Below are 26141 nucleotides of genomic sequence, written 5' to 3' on the forward strand. Positions count from 1 at the left end.
ATCAAGAGATGGCGAGGCGAACGCCTCCCATCTTTTATCATCCAAGGTTTAAATTGTAAAAGATATGTTTAGATGTTTGTATTTGATTTGTGAAAATAGTTTGAATTTTAAATTGGTAGGTTTTGATCGATGATTTGAGCAATGTGGCGTACGCCAATTATTCAAATAATCAAGGGATGGTGAGGTGTATGCCTCCCATTCTCTATTGAAGTTTAAGTTGTTTATTTTGCAATTTTGTGTTTGATATAAAAGATGATTTGAGTTTATTAGATTGTGGTTTTAAATTTGATGACGAAAATTCGAGCAATGTGACGTACGCCAATTATTCGAATAATCGAAAGATAGTGAGGCGTACGCCTCCTATCCTTTTATTATCGGAAATTTAGAATTAAATGGTTGTAGAATTTGTAATTGATTTAGAAAATGTGATTTGAATGTGTATGATTAAGATTTAATCGGGTGACAAGAACTCGAGCAATGTGGCGTACGCCAATTATTCAAGTGCTTGAGAAATAGTGAAGCGTACGCTCCCTATATCTTTTTCATCCCAAAATTTATGTTTGAAAGAGAAAATTCTTTTGAAGTTAAATGGTTTGGAAAAAGGTTTGAATACGTGTTTATGAATGAAATGAATTTTATTTAGTGTATTATTCATTTACTCGATTAATCAATAACCAAATAGGTCTCATTGTAAGAAAGCCCAAGAGTAAGCTATGTGAGGTTGACGGCGATGCGAAGAGCAATCGACTTACAAGGGTGTTTAAAAAAATGGGCTCGATGTTTGAATCGAGAATTGTGGTTTGTGCTTTTTTGAAATTGGTTTGAATTGATGATGAATTGAAATTGAATTTATCAATAGATATTTAATTAATCAAATTAATTACTTAAGATTTTAATTGAATCGATTAATTAACTTAATTAAACTTAATTATCAAAATTATTTGTTTAAACTCAATAATCATGTTAATTAAAATTAATTAATGGTAATTAAGTAGTCAAACAAAACTTAAATTAATTGACTTATTTAATTAAAAGAGTAGAAATATGTGATAATGTTGATTGAATCGGAGTCGGTTACGAAATGTGCTCAAGAACCGGTTCATACATAGCAACAATGAATTGGAATGTCGTATGTGAGATAGAAACGCGGTGGAAAATGTACAATTAATGTATAGAAATTTTTGGTGGCATAACGACATTGAATTACCGAATCCATGGATTTAATCCGATTTGATCGCAATGAAAATGAAATAAAAACTCAATATTATATTGCATATTTACAACATTCACCTCATCACAGTATCAAAATCAAATACAAACAGATCTCAGTAGAATCAAAATCTACATACACTACAATACTTCAACCAACAACTAGAGAGATAATTACATTAGTATATTTAACATAAACTAGACATAAACTGAATTTCCAGTATGACATGTTCTAGTAACTAATTAGAACTACATACCAATTAATAAGTAATAATATAAAAGAAATTGAAGTTATACATATGTAAAAAAAATAATAATAATAATGTTTTGATGAATATGTATAAAGTATCAAAACGTTTGCCTTTACATTAGGAGGAAATTCGAAAAAGTTCAAGAAAACACAAACCTCAAGCCTCTCCAAATCTAGCCATTGAAATCCACGTTTCCAAGGTGGTGGTGGAAGTCTTACTGCAGTGATTCTCGGTTGAAATTTGAAGATCGTCAGGAGGCGGAGATGCTGGTTAGACAGACGTTGTATTCGCGTTTGTTCTTAGTGTTGGTGCCGAGTACGGGTTTTGATCAAGGGACCATCACATGGATCTCATCTCCAACAGTGGATATCCTTTTTCCATCAAAAACAATCAAAGACACAATAACAAAACACAGACTATCCCCAATCGATTTCCCTTCTTTCCTCTTTCTTAACAACTTTTCAAGAATAAAAGAAACCGGATCTGACGGATTCTTCGTGTACACAGGAAGTCGAAGAGGACGAACAATCCGGTGAGATATTCTTCTTGGGGTGGCGTCGCGGTCGGAGAGTGATGGAAGATTTTGAGGGTGGTGGTTAGATTTGGGTAGATCGTTATTGTGGTGGACGGTGTGGGTGGTTGTTGAGGTCGAAGAGGGTTGTTTTAGGTGAAGAAGATGAAGGTGTGAGGTGAGGTAGGGTTAGTGGAGACGGAGGCATGGTTGAAGTGGGATTTCGGCAAGGTAACGGTACCTTTCTTCCTTTTTTTCCCAATGATTCGACGCATCCTTTTATAGGCAAAGTCTGTGGTCCCTCTGAGTATGAGCTGGCTCAGATTGCATAATCAGTCGGTTAGAATTGGATCATTCCCAGATTTGGTGGGGACCAAATACGTGACAAGTAAGAATCTCTCTCTCTATAGTGTAATCTCAAATCCTTCTAGAACATGTGATCCCATAGGAGAAAATCTCACTGCTAGTTGTCATGTTATGCTTGTTGTTTGTTGAATGCAGGATCTCATTGGCGGCATGACAAGTCCTTATTCTCTGCCTTGGTTGTGAAGCGGCTTACGTTTTTGAATTGAGATTAGAGTGTGAGCATCTAAGAAGGGTGAAAACGATGGTGGACGTTAGCATTCGTCCACTTTCCGAGGCTTGGATTTGTTTTTGAGAAGAATTTCGGTTGAATTTCCCCTGTGAACCTTTACTTGTTAGCTTCTTGATTTTGGTTGAAAATCCAACTTTCTGTATGCATTGCCGGTGTTTGTTTTTATTGACTTTGGCTTGATCTCTTGGCTCTCATCAAGTCAATTGTTCATGCTGCTGGATTGTACATGTTTGTGTGTATGAATTACTATGATGTAACCTTTACTCACACACTTGATTTTGCAGGTTGCACTTGTGAAATTAGTTTGCAGGTTAAACAGTACTAAATGGATCTCCTCTTGCAAGCTTAAGTTTATTTTTGAAAGTGGTATTTGAGAAGAGTGAACTTATTAGCTCATTATGCATTCCTGTTCTTCGGATAACTTGCAGGCAAGGCCCCCATTAGGTTGAAGCAATTTCGTCTGCTATTTGGATGAGTCAGAGGTACCTATTTAAAAACTGCACAACCTAAATGTTCCTGTACTTTCGGAATCCATGTACATTTGTAGCATGAATTTGTGTTGTTGCTTGGTACTTTTGAGTTTGATCTGGTATACGACTTACCGCATGTTTTGCTGTGACCACTGATGTGTTGCAGAGTATTGATTATCTCATTCCTATTGGTAAGCCTGTGGTACTATCTGGCGGCAATCCTCCAAGAAGATTGACAAATGATGCAGGTATCATCGCCTACAGAGTTTAAACCATGTATTTGATTGTTTTGTATGATGATGTTACCGGTGTATTCAATCCGTGTTGGTAACCTGCTGCAGGTTTTGGTTGCATTTACTCTGCACATGGTTTAGACCTTGCAATTGGTTTTTTAACAAGATGAAAGGCAAGGGCCAGATGCTTCACACCACTACAGTTTGATAATTTGGATAAATTATTGCTAAAAGCATGGAAGACGCTAGTGTCGTCCTGTCACGGTCGGAGCGTGTTGAGTTTGGCTTCCATAGCCCTTGCTCCAATGTTATGGTCAAAGGATTCATTATAAAGCCGGAAATCTTGCAACTGCGGCGAATGTCCTGTGGCCACCTGTTGGCTTATGATAGTAGGTTGTTCCCTGATTTGAACTCCTTACCTTGGTGATAATCAGTTGTATCTCGTGTGTAATGAACTTTTGGTTGATTTCGTGTGATATAGGTTGAAACTTGCTAAAAATCAAGGTGTGCTTATGATGCTGCGGACCTGTGCAAGGTTACTGTAACTGATAACTGATTGGGAGATAAATGATATCTCTTCAGCAATGAGCTTTCTCAGGAATTTTGCTGGATTCCTTGCCTAAATCTCTCCAGATGGAATCCGTGAATTCTGTTTCACAAGAGCACCAGCAGCAACCATGGAATGTTTCTCAACAACAACACCATCAAGTAGTGTTGCACCCATACCAACAAAAGCCTCATCCTCAACAGTGCAACCATGTAAAACTGAACTATAACCTACAGTAACATTATCCCCAATAACAGTAGGCAACATCTTCCCACTTAATTTTGACTTTGCAACACGCAGCAAGGAGTTGTCCTGAATGTTTGTTCCGCTTCCAACACTAATGTTGTTCATGTCACCTCTCATGACACATCCATACCAAATAGACGATCCTCTGCCAATGTGAACATTACCAATTATGGAGGCACTTGGGGCAATAAATGCATCTTTATCAACAACAAGAGCCTTATCAAATACGTTCATCAGAGTTTGATGCCTGGACAGCTGTTCTTTTCACTTGCATACGCATACTCGCGTTTCATGTTGTTGACATTTAGCTTGAATTTCCACTGCAGCTTGACGCTTGTTTTTAGATGCAGCAGCTGAGCGGTGCGTCTTGGCTCCACGTGTTTGGTTAGCAACATCTTGAATGCTTGTGTTCTTTCCACTTGCAGCTGGCTTTGTAGCAGCTTTTGGAGTTGTACTGCTATGCTTGGTTTTTGTAGCCTGAATGTTGTTGTTTCGACTTTGGCGCAGCAGTCTTGTCTTGCAGCCGGAAGGTGTTTCTCCATGATTCCAACCGTTTTTGTAAACAACATCATTTTTCTTATGTCGAACCAATGTGGTTACACTACGGATTGTTCTTGCTTCACGGTTTTCATTGAATGGTTTTAGGATTTTCTTATTGAAACTTTGTGAATGATTAAAATCCATATTTGTAATGGGTATGATTACGAATTGTAATTGTGGAAATTAACAAGGATGCATGTTGTAATGAAATGAAAATGGGGTTATCATTTGAGTTAATTATGGATTTTGGATGTAATAACTATGTATGTATGGGAATGTTGTTGTAATTGTGTGATTTGGATATGTAGGTATAAAATTAAAAAAAATGCAGAATATGGTTATGATTTTGTGAAAATGTAGAACCTGGTTATGATTTTGTAATGTGGATGGTGAGTGTAATAGTGAATCAAGGGTTATGATTTTAAAAGGCAAGATGATTCATGATTTAAAAAAGTGAAAGATGATTTTGATTTTGAAATTGGTTTACCAATTTGAACATGAATCACAAAGAGTGAAATTTGATGGACATGATGAAAAGACGAATCAAAGATCATGCATTAAACTTAGAGGTAAATGGTGGGTTTTGGTCAATTGGTCGACCCATCAGTCGGCCCAAGTAACAGTGCCTATTTTCTCATGGGCGATCGAATATGGACAATAATATCCTAAATCAAATGACCCAAGCTAGTGATTATGAACCAAAACTGGATAAATGTCAACCAAACGACAGTTTGTACATAAGGCCTTTTAACTAGCAAAGTCATGAATCCAAGACACTTGTCTCCTTGAGTTGAGCCATGCATGTGCAGATGAAGTGAATGCTTATGATGCAGATTAAAAATGAAATCAATTTTATGAAAATTTAAATATGCCAGGACAAAATTGGGGTATGACAGCTGCCCCTATTTAATTATCTTGAACTGGAAAGTAAGAATGACGATAGTCTTCATACATTCGTGGTGGAAGGTAATTAAATACGAAAAGATCCAAATTTTGTCCTTTGGAATGCAATGGGATATACAAAAAGAAAATGCAATGGATTCTAACAGCACCAAGGTAATAAGGGTAGAACGTCCGATTAATGCCAACCCTTGAGTCGACACTCGATCTTGCAAAGGTCGTTTCTGATGTGAGAGCGGAAACCGAACGGGTTCTCTGGCACCAAAAGGATAACAGTAAAATTAATTTCCATCACCAAAAGGATGATAGGAATTCACCATGATTTTCAGGGTCTTCATCACCAAAAGGATGATGGATAAACCGAGCTTCAAAAGTAGTCATCACCAAAAGGATGATGGTTACAGTGGCTATAACAAAGATCACCTTTACCAAAAGGACAATGGTAAGATCAACAACAAATCTCGCTATCACCAAAAGGATGAAAGTTAGACCCAATCCAGATATTTCCCTTACCAAAAGGATGATGTCCGTCACCATAAGGATGATGGTTATTCTGATAAAGTTTCCCATGAACGAGAGTATAATATCAAGGCTATCACCAAAAGGATGATAGTTGACACATCAACTTCAAAGATCACCGTTACCAAAAGGATAAAGGTAAGATCCAACAACAAAACTTGTTATCACCAAAAGGATGATAATAAGTCGACAGTCACCATCACCAAAAGGATGAAGGTACTACAAACAACAGGACTCGTTATCACCAAAAGGATGATAATGAATCAACAATCACCATCACCAAAAGGATGAAGGTAAGATACAAGATAAAACTTATTACCACCAAAAGGATGATAATAAGTCAACAATCACCATCACCAAAAGGATGAAGGTATAATTAAAAGACAAAACTTGTTATCGCCAAAAGGACGATAATAAGTCGACAATCACCATCACCAAAAGGATGAAGGTAAGGTCAAACGATAAAACTTGTTACCACCAAAAGGATGATAATAAGCATACAACGCAATTGATCACCATCACCAAAAGGATGAAGGTAAGATCAAGACAAAAACTTGTTACCACCAAAAGGATGATAATAAGTCAATAACCTTAAATATCACTGACACCAAAAGGATGACAGTAAGATCAAACAAACCGAACTTGTTATCACCAAAAGGATGATAATAAGGACAGAACTTCAAAACTTGTTATCACCAAAAGGATGATAATAAGCTGAAACAGACTCAATGATCGCCATCACCAAAAGGATGAGGGTAAGATCAAAACAAAACTCGTTATCACCAAAAGGATGATAATGAGCCCATAACTCAAATGGTCACCGTTACCAAAAGGATGAAGGTAAGACCAATCAACAAAACTTGTTATCACCAAAAGGATGATAATAAGTCAATAGTCACCATCACCAAAAGTATGAAGGTACTACAAACAACAAAACTCGTTATCACCAAAAGGATGATAATAAGGACAAAACTTCAAAACTTGTTATCACCAAAAGGATGATAATATGTTGAAACAGACTCAATGATCACCATCACCCAAAGGATGAGGGTAAGATCAAAACAAAACTCGTTATCACCAAAAGGATGATAATGAGCCCATAATCCAAATGGTCCCCGTCACAAAAAGGATGAAGGTAGGATTAAACAACAAAACTCGTTACCACCAAAAGGATATTAATAAGTCGATAACTTTTACTAATCACCGTCACCAAAAGGATGAAGGTAGGATCAAACAACAAAACTTGTTATCACCAAAAGGATGATAATAAGCCGACAGTCACCATCACCAAAAGGATGAAGGTATTACAGTCAACAGGATTCGTTATCACCAAAAGGATGATAATGAATCAACAATCACCATCACCAAAAGGATGAAGGTGAGATCATAACTTCGAAACTTGTTACCACCAAAAGGATGATAATAAGTTATAATAACTTCAAATATTGCTGACACCAAAAGGATGACAGTGGGATTGGACTTTCCAAATGTCACCATCACCAAAAGGATGATAGCTTAAACCAAACTTCATAGTCTCTATCACCAAAAGGATGATATTTAGATTGAACTGGACGTCATCACCAAAAGGATGATGATTGAACTAGAATGACAAGGATTTCTTATCACCATAAGGATCGCCGACACCAAAAGGATGACGGTAGGCTGTAATAACTGTAGAGGTCACCATTCACCAAAAGGATGAAGGTTTGACCAAAACTCCAAGGATCTTCGACACCAAAAGGATGACAGTAAGATCACAAATGTCAAGGATTTACCATTACCAAAAGGATAACGGTTACCGTAAACAGGACAATGATCAATATTATTCCTCAATGGACTTTCACCAAAAGGATGATAGTGAGAAAAATATTGGAAAAACTAGGCTGCTGACAAAGTTCAGTAAACCTGACTTGCTGGGTAGTATTGGAACATTGTTGGGTAAGATTTGCTTGGGGTATCAACAACAAAAGGTTGCAAAACCAATATTCTATGGGGAGGTGTAATTTCCATTAACAAAAGGTTATGGGAAACGACTCATTGAGGTACGCTCAACGCGAAACAAGGTAAGTGTTTGGAGAAACATTGTTTGATTAAGCTGAGGATAACATCTTATCAACAAAAGGTTGAAGGATGTAACTCAATGGGGAACGCCCAATAGTAGGGTAAGAACTCACTTAGAGGAAGTGACAATGACTCAACTGAGGGTTGGCCTGGATGCCCACGACTAAACCTTGGATTTTGATTCATGATATATGTGTGAATGTCATGTATACGAAGATGTATGAGGTGATGCATGTGATGCATGTGATGCATGTTTGAATGCGAAGAATGATTGGTTTGATAGGGATTGGCCCCCCTTTCAAAGGCAATGTATTTTGTGGAAACCAGTGTTGGTTGTATCTGTTTTTGTGTGGGTGCCAGCAATATGGACTTTGGCTTTTCTGGTAATCGTCAACGTGACTTGGACTATTGGTGGGTGGAAAGGATCTGACTTCCCGACACTCGGTAGTTGATGATGTGATGAACACACAATAGATGCGGATACTCTTGGTGCCCCGAGTTTGATCTCTTGCTAATATGATGTGTATTTGTCTTTGAGAATAACTCGATTCTTCTTTTGAGATGTCTGGCCAGCCTGTAACTGAGCATAGCGACGTGATTAACGCATGATGATTGTGCTTTTGACATGCCCTAAGGATTCTTGTCAATACATGATGTTGTACTAATATGAACTTTCAATGTTTTTGTTGTGAATTCAAGCAGTTACTAGTGTCTGATGCAATCTGCTTGACTGACTTGAAGATAAGAATGGATTTGCCCCTTGCAACTTGTCTTGCCCCTGACTGTAGGGTACCAAATGGCATTCTCCCTGAAAGGAAGCCTTGGGAGTGGTTATCCAATGACACGGTCTGAGTTTTTTCGATGTCCAAATCTGGCTATGGTCTGCCCCTGATTAGCCTTTGAGGAACCTGCCCCGGACTGCCTGAGTATTTAAGTGTCTTTCCTCCCTGATCAACCGATGCTTGGAGGTTTGTCTTATACTGACTTCTTCTTAGGTCAATATAATCAAAAGATGCCATGCCCCTGATTTATGAGATGGTCTTGATTCGTGTCAGCACCAAAGATCAAGTGCCCCTTGAATTGCCCCTTGTTGGAATTTCCTTGATGTCAAGTACTGACTGACAATTAAGAATTGTTATTCAAGAAATGGTGATTTTAATGCAATAGTTATGCAAGTTTTGAAAACAATATTCACTTGGAGTGTTGTGGGAGTGTGTGGCAAGTGGATCATGAGTCCAAACGCGGTGCTGATTTTAGCTAGTGTGTGAGTGATATGGTGAGAATAGAATATTAGCAAATCTCTAGGAGTCAGTTTAATCAACCTTGCTATAGTATGCTTTCAGAACAAACCTTACTTCAATTAGGTCTTTTGAGGGTTGTAATGTGGCTTGGTTCATGGTTATTGAAACAAAAGGATATAAGGCTCAAAGTTTATTTTAACCCACCCCTTCTTCATGATGATCTCCAATCCTACGTTCAGTTAATTCACACACATTCATCTTTTGCAGGTGTAAGGATAAAGATGGTGATTCAAGGTCTCTTGGAATGGCAACCACCTTATTTCGTTTTTTGGATGTCGGTGACCCTTTGATTTTGGTATGATGGTCACTGAACCTTGTTTTGTTTTGTTGGAGACTTTCATTGTCTCTTTTGATTTTCGTTTTGATCCCTAACTTTTGCATGGACCGATTTGTTTGAAGCTTTAATCCATCGGGATTGCCCCTGTTTTTGCCTAGGTCTCCTTTTTAGGGTGTTTGACTTAGCGGGCTCTTTTTGGTTTGATTTTTTTGAAATTGTGACTGCCAAGTCATTGGTCATTGAAGAACAACCGACATAGATTTTGGATTTGTATGGTTTCTCCGACACTTCAAGATGTGTGCGCAGAATATCATGTGATTCATCCTTGTATGGGATATTTCATCTTGTAAATCTTATGTGTAGTCAGATCAACTGAACACTACCCTGCCCCAGGTTAAGCGTAAGGGTTTGTAGATCCAAAAGAAACTCCTACTTCTAGGCTCGAAGTGGTTGACTAGGGATTAACTCCTTATCTCTCCAGTGTTTGGGGATTTGAAACAATGCCTGTACATCATTAGCAGGATTTTATCCGAAAGCATACAATAAGCAATTATGGGTATTTTGTTTTCGTCATCCTCCTTCCAACATTTACTAACGATAATGTGATGAAGAAAGTGAGGTGAAAAAGTATGTGTTTGTGATTTGCAAATGTGATAATATGAGTGAATATGAAAGATTGATTCAAAGCATGCATAATCATCCCATTAATAAGACCAAATACAAATAACAATGTTTAAAGCATACAGTACTTAAACAATCAAGAACAAATTACGAAAGTGTGAAATGGTAAGAATGGCATAATGATCGCCTTCATTCAAAGCAACGGACTTCATCTCTTGATTCTTCGTCGGAATTGGTTTGCTTGTTTAGGCCGGTGGGAAGCTTTATCTTCGAGCTTCACTCGACTCTGCATGTGCTGGCATGGGATTTGTTACAACGTTTGGTCTCACTGGCGTGAATATAACTGCCTTGCTGTCAATCAAGTCTTGAACCTTGTGCTTGAAGGCTTTACAGTTATCTATTGTGTGTCCTGGATCACCCATGTGATACTCACAGTGAGCATTGGCGTCGTAGCCTGGAGGATATGGTGGAGTTGCAGGTGTTATCTCCTTCAGCATAATTGATCCATCCTTTAGCAGGTAGGGGAGGATCTTGCTATATGACACTGGCAAAGGATCGAAATGTCTTTCTGGCCTCCTTCCCCTATGCTGGTTAGGTGGACGTGGTTGAGCACGTCGTTGTTGATTCTGATGTTGTTGTTGGTGAGCCGATTGTTGATGAGGTTGCTGATATTGTTGTTGATAAGGTGGCTGATATGGTGTCGGGATGACCGCGGAAACCTGATGATAAGGCGTATGAGCATATGGAGGTGCCCTATATCCTCCTCCTCTCATTATGGCGTTGGTATGACCTTCTGGCTTCTTTGGGAGATTAGGATAAGGCTTCTTCATCCCACTTGAAGCATTAGCAACACAAGGTAGTTTTCCTTTCTTGATCTGGCTCTCGATTCGTTCTCCCACGGAGACAACCTCAGCAAAAGTCGGGAAACTGGATCCTACCATCTTCTCCATGTATTGAGTATGAAGAGTTCCCATAAACATGTCAATTAGCTCTTTGTCAAGGAGAGGAGGTTGGACACGAGTTGCTAGCTCTCTCCACCGCTGTGCGTATTCCTTGAATGACTCGTTGTTGCGTTGAGTCATGTCTTGCAGCTGGGTGCGGTTGGGTGCTAAATCAGTATTGTACTGATAATGCCTAAGGAAGGCTTCAGCAAGTTCTCTCCATGACTGGACCTGACCTCTCTCTAGTTGCATGTACCACTCCAAGGATGCCCCACTGAGGCTATCTTGGAAGTAATGAATCAGGAGTTGATCATTACTGATGTGGGCAGCCATCTTGCGGCAGTAAGCTCTGAGGTGTGTTCTTGGGCAGCTGATTCCTTTGTACTTGTCAAAGTCTGGGACTTTGAACTTCTGCGGAATCACGAGGCCTGGCACCAGGCACATATCAACAGCGTCTAAGTCGGGAGTAGTGTGAACCTCCAAGGACTTAAACTTTTCCTCTAAAGCATGGAGTCTATCAACAGATGGGTCTGGGAGACCTCCAACAACAGGTTTGGCGGGTTGTGGCATGAAGAAAGCATCATACGGATCTTCATCACCCATCATGGATCCATGTCGAGCATATGTAGCAGAATGCTCATGAGGGTTTTCATTGACCATTGGGATCGGAATAGGGATCGGTTCTCCTCTAGGCTGGGTGGGGTTACCATCAAGTTCAGTTACTCCAGGGATGCTAATTGATGGCGATCCAAACTGAGCAGTAACTTTCCTGGCTTCGGCGCTAGTCTCTGCATCCTTTTCCTTTTAGGCCAAGAGTAACATGGTCTCAAGCAAACGATCCATCTTTGCCTGCATGGAGTCAATGTTTGTTCTCATCGAAACCTGGTTTGCTTCCAATTGTTCAAGTGTCATCTTGTAGTTGCGGCGTGTCTCGTACCGGTGTCGAGTAGTCAGTGTTACTGGACAAAGGGTAGAATATGGTGTGAGTTTTTTGTTTCTGGACAATGATATGCAATGCATGTCGATGATATGCAAATGCATGAAATTCTGCCATGTTTTTCACAGAGGAATACAGACTCAAAATTATCCACATGTCGAGTACATCAGTATAACTGGAAGAAGCAAAGGTTTCTCTGATCACAAGAAATTCCCCAAAGGTAGGTTCTAAAGTTATGTTTTCAAGGAAGGAACTTAGACTCACGGATCAAGTTCAAAACTTCCTCGCAATGGTGGGCTAGCCACATCGTGATGGGAGTTCTGAAATGATCTAATCTAAGTGGGATTCTCGTATTGTTCGAACAGGGTGTAGACCCTTTGGTTCAATACTACACAATTGCCAATCATGAAAACAAAACTTGGGTTTAAGGCGAGGTCCCTAGAGTCACGGATCGTATTTAGAACCTCCCCACAATGATGGGCTAGCCATATTATGATGGAAACTCTAAACATATCTACTCTAGATGGAGTCTTCGTATTGTCCCAATGAGGTGTACACCCCTCGGTTCAATACTACACAACTCCGGGTTCTAAGTTCTTCTCGAAGCTCGGGTAGAGAGCTTATCTCATAGAATACACCAAGTCCCATATCAAAGTATCAACACATTACATACAACACAAGTAATTAGAATAAAATACAGAGAGATAAACATGGAAAGAAAGAATATCTTCCAACAGTCATAGCAAAATCAGACTAAGTTAGGCTAGACCCTCTCTTGCTTGGAGCAGGGTCCCAACAGAGTCGCCAGTCTGTCGCACCTCAAAAATGCGATCCCTCGCGATAGGACGCGGAAAAAATGTTGTTCGAAACAGAGTCGCCACCGAACTTTATTTATTCCTAATGAAGGAATAGGAAAATATCGAGAAAACCTTTAGAAATAAGAATAATGGTCGTCGCAACCATATTCGGGTTCGGGAGTCGATTACGCAAGGGGAAGGTATTAGCACCCCTCACGTCCATTGTACTCAACGGGAACCTCTTAGTCTGATTTTTCTATTTGACTGTTAGTTGAATGTTATTCGCTAGCTTCGAGTGATTAGAATTGATGATAGATATGGATGAAGACCTCAGGAGGGGGAAATGAGAGGTTTTTTATTAGTGTGCTCGCGAAGATACAGCAATCTCCTGCCTACGTATCCTTATGGTGCAATAAGGAAATCAGAGCATTCGTAGTTCGGGCTACTACGAATATTTGGTGTGTTTTGTTTTGATGAACGACTGTGTAGGTCGGCGTTCTAACGGCTAAACGCTGGCTTGTCTACTCTCGGTGGAGGCTCTAGCACTGGTTTGTTGGGCGCATTAGAAAGGATTTACAATGTTCTTTTTGAAAGGGTTTTGGTCACGTGGGGGTGACAAGTTAAATTGATGTGTTTCGGTGTTTTGGTTTGGTTTCGATCGCTCGGGGGAGAGAAGTTAGGTTTGATTTGTCGGAGATGTTTTTTGGAGAACGACGAAAGATTAAGAAATGTGGTATACACCAATCGTTCAATTCTTTCGAGGAATAATAAGGCGACCGCCTCCTACTCCCTTTTCGTTTGAATTATTTTGAAAGTTTGTTTGTGGATGTTGAATACGCACGGTAGTGAGGCGTACGCCCCCTACTTGCTTATTCAAGGAATAATAAGGCGTACGCCATTTATTCCTTTATCCAAGTTTATTTAGCGTGTTTTAGTCAGAAGTCGATAATTTGAGCAATGTGGCGTACGCCAATTATTCAAATAATCAAGAGATGGCGAGGCGAACGCCTCCCGTCTTTTATCATCCGAGGTTTAAATTGTAAAAGATATGTTTAGATGTTTGTATTTGATTTGTGAAAATAGTTTGAATTTTGAATTGGTAGGTTTTGATCGATGATTTGAGCAATGTGGCGTACGCCAATTATTCAAATAATCAAGGGATGGTGAGGCGTACGCCTCCCATTCTCTATTGAAGTTTAAGTTGTTTATTTTGCATTTTTGTGTTTGATATAAAAGATGATTTGAGTTTATTCGATTGTGGTTTTAAATTTGATGACGAAATTCGAGCAACGTGGCGTACGCCAATTATTCGAATAATCGAAAGATAGTGAGGCGTACGCCTCCTATCCTTTTATTATCGGAAATTTAGAATTAAATGGTTGTAGAATTTGTAATTGATTTAGAAAATGTGATTTGAATGTGTATGATTAAGATTTAATCGGGTGACAAGAACTCGAGCAATGTGGCGTACGCCAATTATTCAAGTGCTTGAGAAATAGTGAAGCGTACGCTCCCTATATCTTTTTCATCCCAAAATTTATGTTTGAAAGAGAAAATTCTTTTGAAGTTAAATGGTTTGGAAAAAGGTTTGAATACGTGTTTATGAATGAAATGAATTTTATTTAGTGTATTATTCATTTACTCGATTAATCAATAACCAAATAGGTCTCATTGTAAGAAAGCCCAAGAGTAAGCTATGTGAGGTTGACGGCGATGCGAAGAGCAATCGACTTACAAGGGTGTTTAAAAAAATGGGCTCGATGTTTGAATCGAGAATTGTGGTTTGTGCTTTTTTGAAATTGGTTTGAATTGATGATGAATTGAAATTGAATTTATCAATAGATATTTAATTAATCAAATTAATTACTTAAGATTTTAATTGAATCGATTAATTAACTTAATTAAACTTAATTATCAAAATTATTTGTTTAAACTCAATAATCATGTTAATTAAAATTAATTAATGGTAATTAAGTAGTCAAACAAAACTTAAATTAATTGACTTATTTAATTAAAAGAGTAGAAATATGTGATAATGTTGATTGAATCGGAGTCGGTTACGAAATGTGCTCAAGAACCGGTTCATACATAGCAACAATGAATTGGAATGTCGTATGTGAGATAGAAACGCGGTGGAAAATGTACAATTAATGTATAGAAATTTTTGGTGGCATAACGGCATTGAATTACCGAATCCATGGATTTAATCCGATTTGATCGCAATGAAAATGAAATAAAAACTCAATATTATATTGCATATTTACAACATTCACCTCATCACAGTATCAAAATCAAATACAAACAGATCTCAGTAGAATCAAAATCTACATACACTACAATACTTCAACCAACAACTAGAGAGATAATTACATTAGTATATTTAACATAAACTAGACATAAACCAAATTTTCAGTATGACATGTTCTAGTAACTAATTAGAACTACATACCAATTAATAAGTAATAATATAAAAGAAATTGAAGTTATACATATGTAAAAAAAATAATAATAATAATGTTTTGATGAATATGTATAAAGTATCAAAACGTTTGCCTTTACATTAGGAGGAAATTCGAAAAAGTTCAAGAAAACACAAACCTCAAGCCTCTCCAAATCTAGCCATCGAAGTCCACGTTTCCAAGGTGGTGGTGGAAGTCTTACTGCAGTGATTCTCGGTTGAAATTTGAAGATTGTCAGGAGGCGGAGATGCTGGTTAGACAGACATTGTATTCGCGTTTGTTCTTAGTGTTGGTGCCGAGTACGGGTTTTGATCAAGGGACTATCACATGGATCTCATCTCCAACAGTGGATATCCTTTTTCCTGCAAAAACAATCAAAGACACAATAACAAAACACATACTATCCCCAATCGATTTCCCTTCTTTCCTCTTTCTTAACTGCTTTTCAAGAATAAAAGAAACCAGATCTGACGGATTCTTCGTGTACACAGGAAGTCGAAGAGGACGAACAATCCGGTGAGATATTCTTCTTGGGGTGGCGTCGCGGTCGGAGAGTGATGGAAGATTTTGAGGGTGGTGGTTAGATTTGGGTAGATCGTTATTGTGGTGGACGGTGTGGGTGGTTGTTGAGGTCGAAGAGGGTTGTTTTAGGTGAAGAAGATGAAGGTGTAAGGTGAGGTAGGGTTAGTGGAGACGGAGGCATGGTTGAAGTGGGATTTCGGCAGGGTAACGGTACCTTTCTTCCTTTTTTCCCAATGATTCGACGCATCCTTTTATAGGCAAAGTCTGTGGTCCCTCTGAGTATGAGCTGGCTCGGATTGCATAATCAGTCGGTTAGAATCGGATCATTCCCAGATTTGATGGGGACCAAATACGTGACAGGTAAGAATCTCTCTCTTTGTAGTGTAATCTCAAATCCTTCTAGAACATGTGGTCCCATAGGAGAAAATCTCACTGCTTGTTGTCATGTTATGCTTGTTGTTTGTTGAATGCAGGATCTCATTGGCGGCATGACAAGTCCTTATTCTCTGCCTTGGTTGTGAAGCGGCTTGCGTTTTTGAATTGAGATTAGAGTGTGAGCATCTAAGAAGGGTGAAAGCGATGGTGGACGTTAGCATTCGTCCGCTTTCCGAGGCTTGGATTTGTTTTTGAGAAGAATTTCGGTTGAATTTCCCCTGTGAACCTTTACTTGTTAGCTTCTTGATTTTGGTTGAAAATCCAACTTTCTGTATGCACTGCTGGTGTTTGTTTTTATTGACTTTGGCTTGATCTCTTGGCTCTCATCAAGTCAATTGTTCATGCTGCTGGATTGTACATGTTTGTGTGTATGAATTACTATGATGTAAACTTTACTCACACACTTGATTTTGCAGGTTGCACTTGTGAAATTAGTTTGCAGGTTAAACAGTACTGAATGGATCTCCTCTTGCAAGCTTAAGTTTATTTTTGAAAGTGGTATTTGAGAAGAGTGAACTTATTAGCTCATTATGCATTCTTGTTCTTCGGATAACTTGCAGGCAAGGCCCCCATTAGGTTGAAGCAATTTCGTCTGCTATTTGGATGAGTCAGAGGTATCTATTTAAAAACTGCACAACCTAAACGTTCCTGTACTTTCGGAATCCGTGTACCTTTTTAGCATGAATTTGTGTTGTTGCTTGGTACTTTTGAGTTTGATCTGGTATACGACTTACCGCAGGTTTTGCTGTGACCACTGATGTGTTGCAGAGTATTGATTATCTCATTCCTATTGGTAAGCCTGTGGTACTATCTGGAGGCAATCCTCCAAGAAGATTGACAAATGCTGCAGGTATCATCGCCTACAGAGTTTAAACCATGTATTTATTGTTTTGTATGATGATGTTACCGGTGTATTCAATCCGTGTTGGTAACCTGCTGCAGGTTTTGGTTGCATTTACTCTGCACATGGTTTAGACCTTGCAACTGGTTTTTTAACAAGATGAAAGGCAAGGGCCAGATGCTTCGCACCACTACAGTTTGATAATTTGGATAAATTATTGCTAAAAGCATGGAAGACGCTAGTGTCGTCCTGTCACGGTCGGAGCTTGTTGAGTTTGGCTTCCATAGCCCTTGCTTCAATGTTATGGTCAAAGGATTCATTATAAAGCCGGAAATCTTGCAACTGCGGCGAATGTCCTGTGGCCACCTGCTGGCTTATGATAGTAGGTTGTTCCCTGATTTGAACTCCTTACCTTGGTGACAATCAGTTGTATCTCGTGTGTAATGAACTTTTGGTTGATTTCGTGTGATATAGGTTGAAACTTGCTAAAAATCAAGGTGTGCTTATGATGGTGCGGACCTGTGCAAGGTTACTGTAACTGATAACTGATTGGGAGATAAATGATATCTCTTCAGCAGTGAGCTTTTTCAGGAATTTTGCTGGATTCCTTGCCCAAATCTCTCCAGATGGAATCCGTGAATTCATTTTCACAAGAGCACCAACAGCAACCATGGAATGTTTCTCAACAACAACACCATCAAGTAGTGTTGCACCCATACCAACAAAAGCCTCATCCTCAACAGTGCAACCATGTAAAACTGAACTATAACCTACAGTAACATTATCTCCAATAACAGTAGGCAACACCTTCCCACTTAATTTTGACTTTGCAACACGCACCAAGGAGTTGTCCTAAATGTTTGTTTAGTTTCCAACACTAATGTTGTTCATGTCACCTCTCATGACACATCCATACCAAATAGACGATCCTCTGCCAATGTGAACATTACTAATTACGGAGGCACTTGGGGCAATAAATGCATCTTTATCAACAACAGGAGCCTTATCAAATACGTTCATCAGAGTTCGATGCCTGGACAACTGTTCTTTTCACTTGCATACGCATACTCGCGTTTCATGTTGTTGACATTTAGCTTGAATTTCCACTGCAGCTTAACGCTTGTTTTTAGATGCAGCAGCTGAGCGGTGCGTCTTGGCTCCACGCGTTTGGTTAGCAACATCTTGAATGCTTGCGTTCTTTCCACTTGCAGCTGGCTTTGTAGCAGCTTTTGGAGTTGTACTGCTATGCTTGGTTTCTGTAGCCTGAATGTTGTTGTTTCGACTTTGGCGCAGCAGTCTTGTCTTGCAGCCGGAAGGTGTTTCTCCATGATTCCGACCGTTTTTGTAAACAACATCATTTTTCTTATGTCGAACCAATGTGGTTACACTACGGATTGTTCTTGCTTCACGGTTTTCATTGAATGGTTTTAGGATTTTCTTATTGAAACTTTGTGAATGATTAAAATCCATATTTGTAATGGGTATGATTACGAATTGTAATTGTGGAAATTAATAAGGATGCATGTTGTAATGAAATGAAAATGGGGTTATCATTTGAGTTAATTATGGATTTTGGATATAATAACTATGTATGTATGGGAATGTTGCTGTAATTGTGTGATTTGGATATGTAGGTATAAAATTAAAAAAAATGCAGAATATGGTTATGATTTTGTGAAAATGTAGAACCTGGTTATGATTTTGTAATGTGGATGGTGAGTGTAATAATGAATCAAGGGTTATGATTTTAAAACGCAAGATGATTCATGATTTAAAAAAGTGAAAGATGATTTTGATTTTGAAATTGGTTTACCGATTTGAACATGAATCACAAAGAGTGAAATTTAATGGACATGATGAAAAGACGAATCAAAGATCATGCATTAAACTTAGAGGTAAATGGTGGGTTTTGGTCAATTGGTCGACCCATCAGTCGACCCAAGTAACAGTGCCTATTTTCTCATGGGCGATCGAATATGGACAATAATATCCTAAATCAAATGACCCAAGCTAGTGATTATGAACCAAGACTGGATAAATGTCAACCAAACGACAGTTTGTACATAAGGCCTTTTAACTAGCAAAGTCATGAATCCAAGACACTTGTCTCCTTGAGTTGAGCCATGCATGTGCAGATGAAGTGAATGCTAATGATGCAGACTAAAAATGAAATCAATTTTATGAAAATTTAAATATGTCCAGACAAAATTGGGGTATGACAGCTGCCCCTATTTAATTATCTTGAACTAGAAAGTAAGAATGACGATAGTCTTCATACATTCGTGGTGGAAGGTAATTAAATACGAAAAGATCCAAATTTTGTCCTTTGGAATGCAATGGGATATGCAGAAAGAAAATGCAATGGATTCTAACAGCACCAAGGTAATAAGGGTAGAACGTCCGATTAATGCCAAACCTCGAGTCGACACTCGATCTTGCAAAGGTCGTTTCTGATGTGAGAGCGGAAACCGAACGGGTTCTCTGGCACCAAAAGGATAACAGTAAAATTAATTTCCATCACCAAAAGGATGATAGGAATTCACCATGATTTTCAGGGTCTTCATCACCAAAAGGATGATGGATAAACCGAGCTTCAAAAGTAGTCATCACCAAAAGGATGATGGTTACAGTGGCTATAACAAAGATCACCTTTACCAAAAGGATAATGGTAAGATCAACAACAAATCTCGCTATCACCAAAAGGATGAAAGTTAGACCCAATCCAAATATTTCCCTTACCAAAAGGATGATAGTTGACTCATCAACTTCAAAGATCACCGTTACCAAAAGGATAAAGGTAAGATCCAACAACAAAACTTGTTATCACCAAAAGGATGATAATAAGTCGACAGTCACCATCACCAAAAGGATGAAGGTACTACAAACAATAGGACTCGTTATCACCAAAAGGATGATAATGAATCAACAATCGCCATCACCAAAAGGATGAAGGTAAGATACAAGATAAAACTTGTTACCACCAAAAGGATGATAATAAGTCAACAATCACCATCACCAAAAGGATGAAGGTATAATTAAAAGACAAAACTTGTTATCGCCAAAAGGACGATAATAAGTCGACAATCACCATCACCAAAAGGATGAAGGTATAATTAAAAGACAAAACTTGTTATCGCCAAAAGGATGATAATAAGTCAACAATCACCATCACCAAAAGGATGAAGGTAAGGTCAAACGATAAAACTTGTTACCACCAAAAGGATGATAATAAGCACACAACGCAATTGATCACCATCACCAAAAGGATGAAGGTAAGATCAAGACAAAAACTTGTTACCACCAAAAGGATGATAATAAGTCAATAACCTTAAATATCACTGACACTAAAAGGATGACAGTAAGATCAAACAAACCGAACTTGTTATCACCAAAAGGATGATAATAAGGACAGAACTTCAAAACTTGTTATCACCAAAAGGATGATAATAAGCTGAAACAGACTCAATGATCGCCATCACCAAAAGGATGAGGGTAAGATCAAAACAAAACTTGTTATCACCAAAAGGATGATAATGAGCCCATAACTCAAACGGTCACCGTCACCAAAAGGATGAAGGTAAGACCAATCAACAAAACTTGTTATCACCAAAAGGATGATAATAAGTCAATAGTCACCATCACCAAAAGGATGAATGTACTACAAACAACAAAACTCGTTATCACCAAAAGGATGATAATAAGGACAAAACTTCAAAACTTGTTATCACCAAAAGGATGATAATAAGCTGAAACAGACTCAATGATCGCCATCACCAAAAAGATGAGGGTAAGATCAAAACAAAACTCGTTATCACCAAAAGGATGATAATGAGCCCATAACCCAAATGGTCCCCGTCACAAAAAGGATGAAGGTAGGATTAAACAACAAAACTCGTTACCACCAAAAGGATGATAATAAGTCGATAACTTTTACTAATCACCGTCACCAAAAGGATGAAGGTAGGATCGAACAACAAAACTTGTTATCACCAAAAGGATGATAATAAGCCGAAGTCACCATTACCAAAAGGATGAAGGTACTACAGTCAATAGGATTCGTTATCACCAAAAGGATGATAATGAATCAACAATCACCATCACCAAAAGGATGAAGGTGAGATCATAGATTCGAAACTTGTTACCACCAAAAGGATGATAATAAGTTATAATAACTTCAAATATTGTTGACACCAAAAGGATGACAGTGGGATTGGACTTTCCAAATGTCACCATCACCAAAAGGATGATAGCTTAAACCAAACTTCATAGTCTCTATCACCAAAAGGATGATATTTAGATTGAACTGGACGTCATCACCAAAAGGATGATGATTGAACCAGAATGACAAGGATTTCTTATCACCATAAGGATCGCCGACACCAAAAGGATGACGGTAGGCTGTAATAACTGTAGAGGTCACCATTCACCAAAAGGATGAAGGTTTGACCAAAACTCCAAGGATCTTCGACACCAAAAGGATGACAGTAAGATCACAAATGTCAAGGATTTACCATTACCAAGAGGATAACGGTTACCGTAAACAGGACAATGATCAATATTATTCCTCAATGGACTTTCACCAAAAGGATCAAAGTGAGAAAAATATTGGAAAAACAAGGCTACTGACAAACTTCAGTAAACCTGACTTGCTGGGTAGTATTGGAACATTGTTGGGTAAGACTTGCTTGGGGTATCAACAACAAAAGGTTGCAAAACCAATATTCTCTGGGGAGGTGTAATTTCCATTAACAAAAGGTTATGGGAAACGACTCATTGAGGTACGCTCAACGCGAAACAAGGTAAGTGTTTGGAGAAACATTGTTTGATTAAGCTGAGGATAACATCTTATCAACAAAAGGTTGAAGGATGTAACTCAATGGGGAACGCCCAATAGTAGGGTAAGAACTCACTTAGAGGAAGTGACAATGACTCAACTGAGGGTTGGCCTAGATGCCCACGACTAAACCTTGGATTTTGATTTGTGATATATGCGTGAATGTCATGTATGCGAAGATGTATAAGGTGATGCATGTGATGCATGTTTGAATGCGAAGAATGATTGGTTTGATAGGGATTGGCCCCTCTTTCAAAGGCAATGTATTTTGTGGAAACCAGTGTTGGTTGTATCTGTTTTTGTGTGGGTGCCAGCAATATGGACTTTGGCTTTTCTGGTAATCGTCAACGTGACTTGGACTATTGGTGGGTGGAAAGGATCTGACTTCCCGACACTCGGTAGTTGATGATGTGATGAACACACAATAGATGCGGATACTCTTGGTGCCCCGAGTTTGATCTCTTGCTAATATGATGTGTATTTGTCTTTGAGAATAACTCGATTTTTCTTTTGAGATGTCTGGCCAGCCTGTAACTGAGCATAGCGACGTGATTAACGCATGATGATTGTGCTTTTGACATGCCCTAAGGATTCTTGTCAATACATGATGTTGTACTAATATGAACTTTCAATGTTTTTGTTGTGAATTCAAGCAGTTACTAGTGTCTGATGCAATCTGCTTGACTGACTTGAAGATAAGAAGGGATTTGCCCCTTGCAACTTGTCTTGCCCCTGACTGTAGGGTACCAAATGGCATTCTCCCTGAAAGGAAGCCTTGGGAGTGGTTATCCAATGACACGGTCTGAGTTTTTTCGATGTCCAAATCTGGCTATGGTCTGCCCCTGATTAGCCTTTGAGGAATCTGCCCCGGACTGCCTTAGTATTTAAGTGTCTTTCCTCCCTGATCAACCGATGCTTAGAGGTTTGTCTTATACTGACTTCTTTTTAGGTCAATATAATCAAAAGATGCCATGCCCCTGATTTATGAGATGGTCTTGATTCGTGTCAGCACCAAAGATCAAGTGTCCCTTGAATTGCCCCTTGTTGGAATTTCCTTGATGTCAAGTACTGACTGACAATTAAGAATTGTTATTCAAGAAATGGTGTTTTTAATGCAATAGTTATGCAAGTTTTGAAAATAATCATTCACTTGGAGTGTTGTGGGAGTGTGTGGCAAGTGGATCATGAGTCCAAACGCGGTGCTGATTTTAGCTAGTGTGTGAGTGATATGGTGAGAATAGAATATTAGCAAATCTCTAGGAGTCAGTTTAATCAACCTTGCTATAGTATGCTTTCAGAACAAACCTTACTTCAATTAGGTCTTTTGAGGGTTGTAATGTGGCTTGGTTCATGGTTATTGAAACAAAAGGATATAAGGCTCAAAGTTTATTTTAACCCACCCCTTCTTCATGATGATCTCCAATCCTACGTTCAGTTAATTCACACACATTCGTCTTTTGCAGGTGTAAGGATAAAGATGGTGATTCAAGGTCTCTTGGAATGGAAGCCACCTTATTTCGTTTTTTGGATGTCGGTGACCCTTTGATTTTGGTATGATGGTCACTGAACCTTGTTTTGTTTTGTTGGAGACTTTCATTGTCTCTTTCGATTTTTGTTTTGATCCCTAACTTTTGCATGGACCGATTTGTTTGAAGCTTTAATCCATCGGGATTGCCCCTGTTTTTGCCTAGGTCTCCTTTTTAGGGTGTTTGACTTAGCGGGCTCTTTTTGGTTTGATTTTTTTGAAATTGTGACTGCCAAGTCATTGGTCATTGAAGAACAACCGACATAGATTTTGGATTTGTATGGTTTCTCCGATACTTCAAGATGTGTGCGCAGAATATCATGTGATTCATCCTTGTATGGGATATTTCATCTTGTAATTCTTATGTGTAGTCAGATCAACTGAACACTACCCTGCCCCAGGTTAAGCGTAAGGGTTTGTAGATCCGAAAGAAACTCCTACTTCTAGGCTCGAAGTGGTTGACTAGGGATTAACTCCTTATCTCTCCAGTGTTTGGGGATTTGAAACAATGCCTGTACATCATTAGCAGGATTTTATCCGAAAGCATACCATAAGCAATTATGGGTATTTTATTTTCGCCATCCTCCTTCCAACATTTACTAACGATAATGTGATGAAGAAAGTGAGGTGAAAAAGTATGTGTTTGTGATTTGCAAATGTGATAATATGAGTGAATATGAAAGATTGATTCAAAGCATGCATAATCATCCCATTAATAAGACCAAATACAAATAACAATGTTTAAAGCATACAGTACTTAAACAATCAAGAACAAATTACGAAAGTGTGAAATGGTAAGAATGGCATAATAATCGCCTTCATTCAAAGCAACGGACTTCATCTCTTGATTCTTCGTCGGAATTGGTTTGCTTGTTTAGGCCGGTGGGAAGCTTTATCTTCGAGCTTCACTCGACTCTGCATGTGCTGGCATGGGATTTGTTGCAACGTTTGGTCTCACTGGCGTGAATATAACTGCCTTGCTGTCAATCAAGTCTTGAACCTTGTGCTTGAAGGCTTTACAGTTCTCTATTGTGTGTCCTGGAGCACCCATGTGATACTCACAGTGAGCATTGGCGTCGTAGCCTGGAGGATATGGTGGAGTTGCAGGTGTTATCTCCTTCAGCATAATTGATCCATCCTTTAGCAAGTAGGGCTCATCTTGCTATATGACACTGGCAAAGGATCGAAATGTCTTTTTGGCCTCCTTGCCCTATGCTGGTTAGGTGGACGTGGTTGAGCACGTCGCTGTTGATTCTGATGTTGTTGTTGGTGAGCCGGCTGTTGATGAGGCTGCTGATATTGTTGTTGATAAGGTGGCTGATATGGTGTCGGGATGACCGCGGAAACCTGATGATAAGGCGTATGAGCATATGGAGGTGCCCTATATCCTCCTCCTCTCATTATGGCGTTGGTATGACCTTCTGGCTTCTTTGGGAGATTAGGATAAGGCTTCTTCATCCCACTTGAAGCATTAGCAACACAAGGTAGTTTTCCTCTCTTGATCTGGCTCTCGATTCGTTCTCCCACGGAGACAACCTCAGCAAAAGTCGGGAAACTGGATCCTACCATCTTCTCCACGTATTGAGTATGAAGAGTTCCCATAAACATGTCAATTAGCTCTTTGTCAAGGAGAGGAGGTTGGACACGAGCTGCTAGCTCTCTCCACCGCTGTGCGTATTCCTTGAATGACTCGTTGTTGCGTTGAGTCATGTCTTGCAGCTGGGTGCGGTTGGGTGCTAAATCAGTATTGTACTGATAATGCCTAAGGAAGGCTTCAGCAAGTTCTCTCCATGACTGGACCTGACCTCTCTCTAGTTGCATGTACCACTCCAAGGATGCCCCACTGAGGCTATCTTGGAAGTAATGAATCAGGAGTTGATCATTACTGATGTGGGCAGCCAGCTTGCGGCAATAAGCTCTGAGGTGTGTTCTTGGGCAACCGATTCCTTTGTACTTGTCAAAGTCTGGGACTTTGAACTTCTGCGGAATCACGAGGCCTGGCACCAGGCACATATCAACAGCGTCTAAGCCGGGAGTAGTGTGAACCTCCAAGGACTTAAACTTTTCATCCAAAGCATGGAGTCTATCAACAGATGGGTCTGGGAGACCTCCAACAACAGGTTTGGCGGGTTGTGGCATGAAGAAAGCATCATACTGATCTTCATCACCCATCATGGATCCATGTCGAGCAGATGTAGCAGAATGCTCATGAGGGTTTTCATTGACCATTGGGATCGGAATAGGGGTCGGTCCTCCTCTAGGCTGGGTGGGGTTACCATCAAGTTCAGTTACTCCAGGGATGCTAATTGATGGCGATCCAAACTGAGCAGCAACTTTCCTGGCTTCGGCGCTAGTCTCCGCATCCTTTTCCTTTTGGACCAAGAGTAACATGGTCTCAAGCAAACGATCCATCTTTGCCTGTATGGAGTCAATGTCTGTTCTCATCAAAACCTGGTTTGCTTCCAATTGTTCAAGTGTCATCTTGTAGTTGCAGCGTGTCTCGTACCGGTGTCGAGTAGTCAGTGTTACTGGACAAAGGGTAGAATATGGTGTGAGTTTTTTGTTTCTG

The 26141-nt window shown here is 39.3% G+C and overlaps 2 protein-coding genes and 1 long non-coding RNA gene across 3 annotated transcripts; 1 reads left to right on the forward strand and 2 right to left on the reverse strand.

The window, feature by feature from the left end:
• The first annotated feature begins 1546 nt into the window (after positions 1-1546).
• LOC127106461 (uncharacterized) lies at positions 1547-17366 on the forward strand. The gene is made up of 4 exons (XR_007795397.1): positions 1547-2359; positions 2473-3048; positions 3203-3284; positions 17315-17366. It is a non-coding gene; the product is annotated as an uncharacterized LOC127106461 (long non-coding RNA).
• On the reverse strand, positions 3760-4703 carry LOC127106460 (gamma carbonic anhydrase 1, mitochondrial). The gene has a single exon (XM_051043752.1). The coding sequence runs from the start codon at positions 4294-4296 to the stop codon at positions 3889-3891; it is 408 nt and encodes a 135-aa protein (XP_050899709.1). The 5' UTR covers positions 4297-4703; the 3' UTR covers positions 3760-3888.
• A 339-nt stretch (positions 17367-17705) lies between the features above and the next one.
• Positions 17706-18394, reverse strand: LOC127103030 (gamma carbonic anhydrase 1, mitochondrial-like). Its single transcript, XM_051040329.1, is given in 2 exon segments — positions 17706-18259; positions 18364-18394. Coding segments are annotated over 2 exon segments (585 nt in total).
• Between the last annotated feature and the right edge of the window lie 7747 nt (positions 18395-26141).

The sequence above is a fragment of the Lathyrus oleraceus genome, chromosome 7 (assembly GCF_024323335.1).
Source record: "Lathyrus oleraceus cultivar Zhongwan6 chromosome 7, CAAS_Psat_ZW6_1.0, whole genome shotgun sequence".
Classification (NCBI taxonomy): domain Eukaryota; kingdom Viridiplantae; phylum Streptophyta; class Magnoliopsida; order Fabales; family Fabaceae; genus Lathyrus; species Lathyrus oleraceus.